The sequence below is a fragment of the Penaeus monodon genome, chromosome 19 (genome assembly GCF_015228065.2).
Source record: "Penaeus monodon isolate SGIC_2016 chromosome 19, NSTDA_Pmon_1, whole genome shotgun sequence".
NCBI lineage: Eukaryota > Metazoa > Arthropoda > Malacostraca > Decapoda > Penaeidae > Penaeus > Penaeus monodon.
In genome coordinates, this window is record NC_051404.1 from 2,169,744 (window position 1) to 2,170,378 (window position 635).

Here is a 635-nt window from a genome sequence, read left to right on the forward strand (position 1 = left end):
AGCCCCATTTTGGCCTCATAACCCAATCAGTTATTTATGTCATGGCCAAGAGCATAGAGAGCAGGGTAAATTTATATTTCCTGCACTTTAATTTTTCCTTGAGCAGCTAATTACTGTATAGTTTAATAATGGCACTAGAAGAACCTGTGTGAGAGCTCTAAAGTGCAGTACTGTGTTTACACACTCATGTCACTTTTCTCTCAGTTACACACTTGTACCCGTAATAATTGATGATAATAGAAAATATAAGTGTATAAAATAATAGTAACCAAGTTATGGTGATTGAGGATGAAAATAATAAGAAGAAACAATAGAAAAGGAATCACAGCAAGAATTCATTTACAATTAATTTAGCTAGCATTTTTGTACATCCCATAACATTAAAATTTCCTTTACAGTGTATGGAGTATTGATAACCAAGCTTGTGTTGGACATCATTCAAGTCATAATTAGCATTCTCTTGGTCCATGGCATCCTCAAGGTATGAACGGAAACAATGGGACATCCCAATTTTGTTGTGTTTGCCTTACATATTGATTTTACTTTGTTTCCTAACCTCTGTTAGCTCAAGACTGTCTCAGCTTTTTTTTTTTGTAATTGTTGAATTTTGAAAGATTTTATTTATCAATTTTTTT

The 635-nt window shown here is 32.8% G+C and overlaps 1 protein-coding gene across 3 annotated transcripts in view; it reads left to right on the forward strand.

Moving 5' to 3' along the window:
• LOC119584968 overlaps window positions 1-635 on the forward strand; it is an 8,935-nt gene that overhangs the window by 4,981 nt on the left and 3,319 nt on the right. For all 3 annotated transcript variants that reach the window (XM_037933562.1, XM_037933563.1, XM_037933564.1), the window contains exon 4: window positions 399-481. In XM_037933562.1, the coding sequence (XP_037789490.1) occupies window positions 399-481 (83 nt within the window). The remainder of the gene's footprint in view (window positions 1-398; window positions 482-635) is intronic.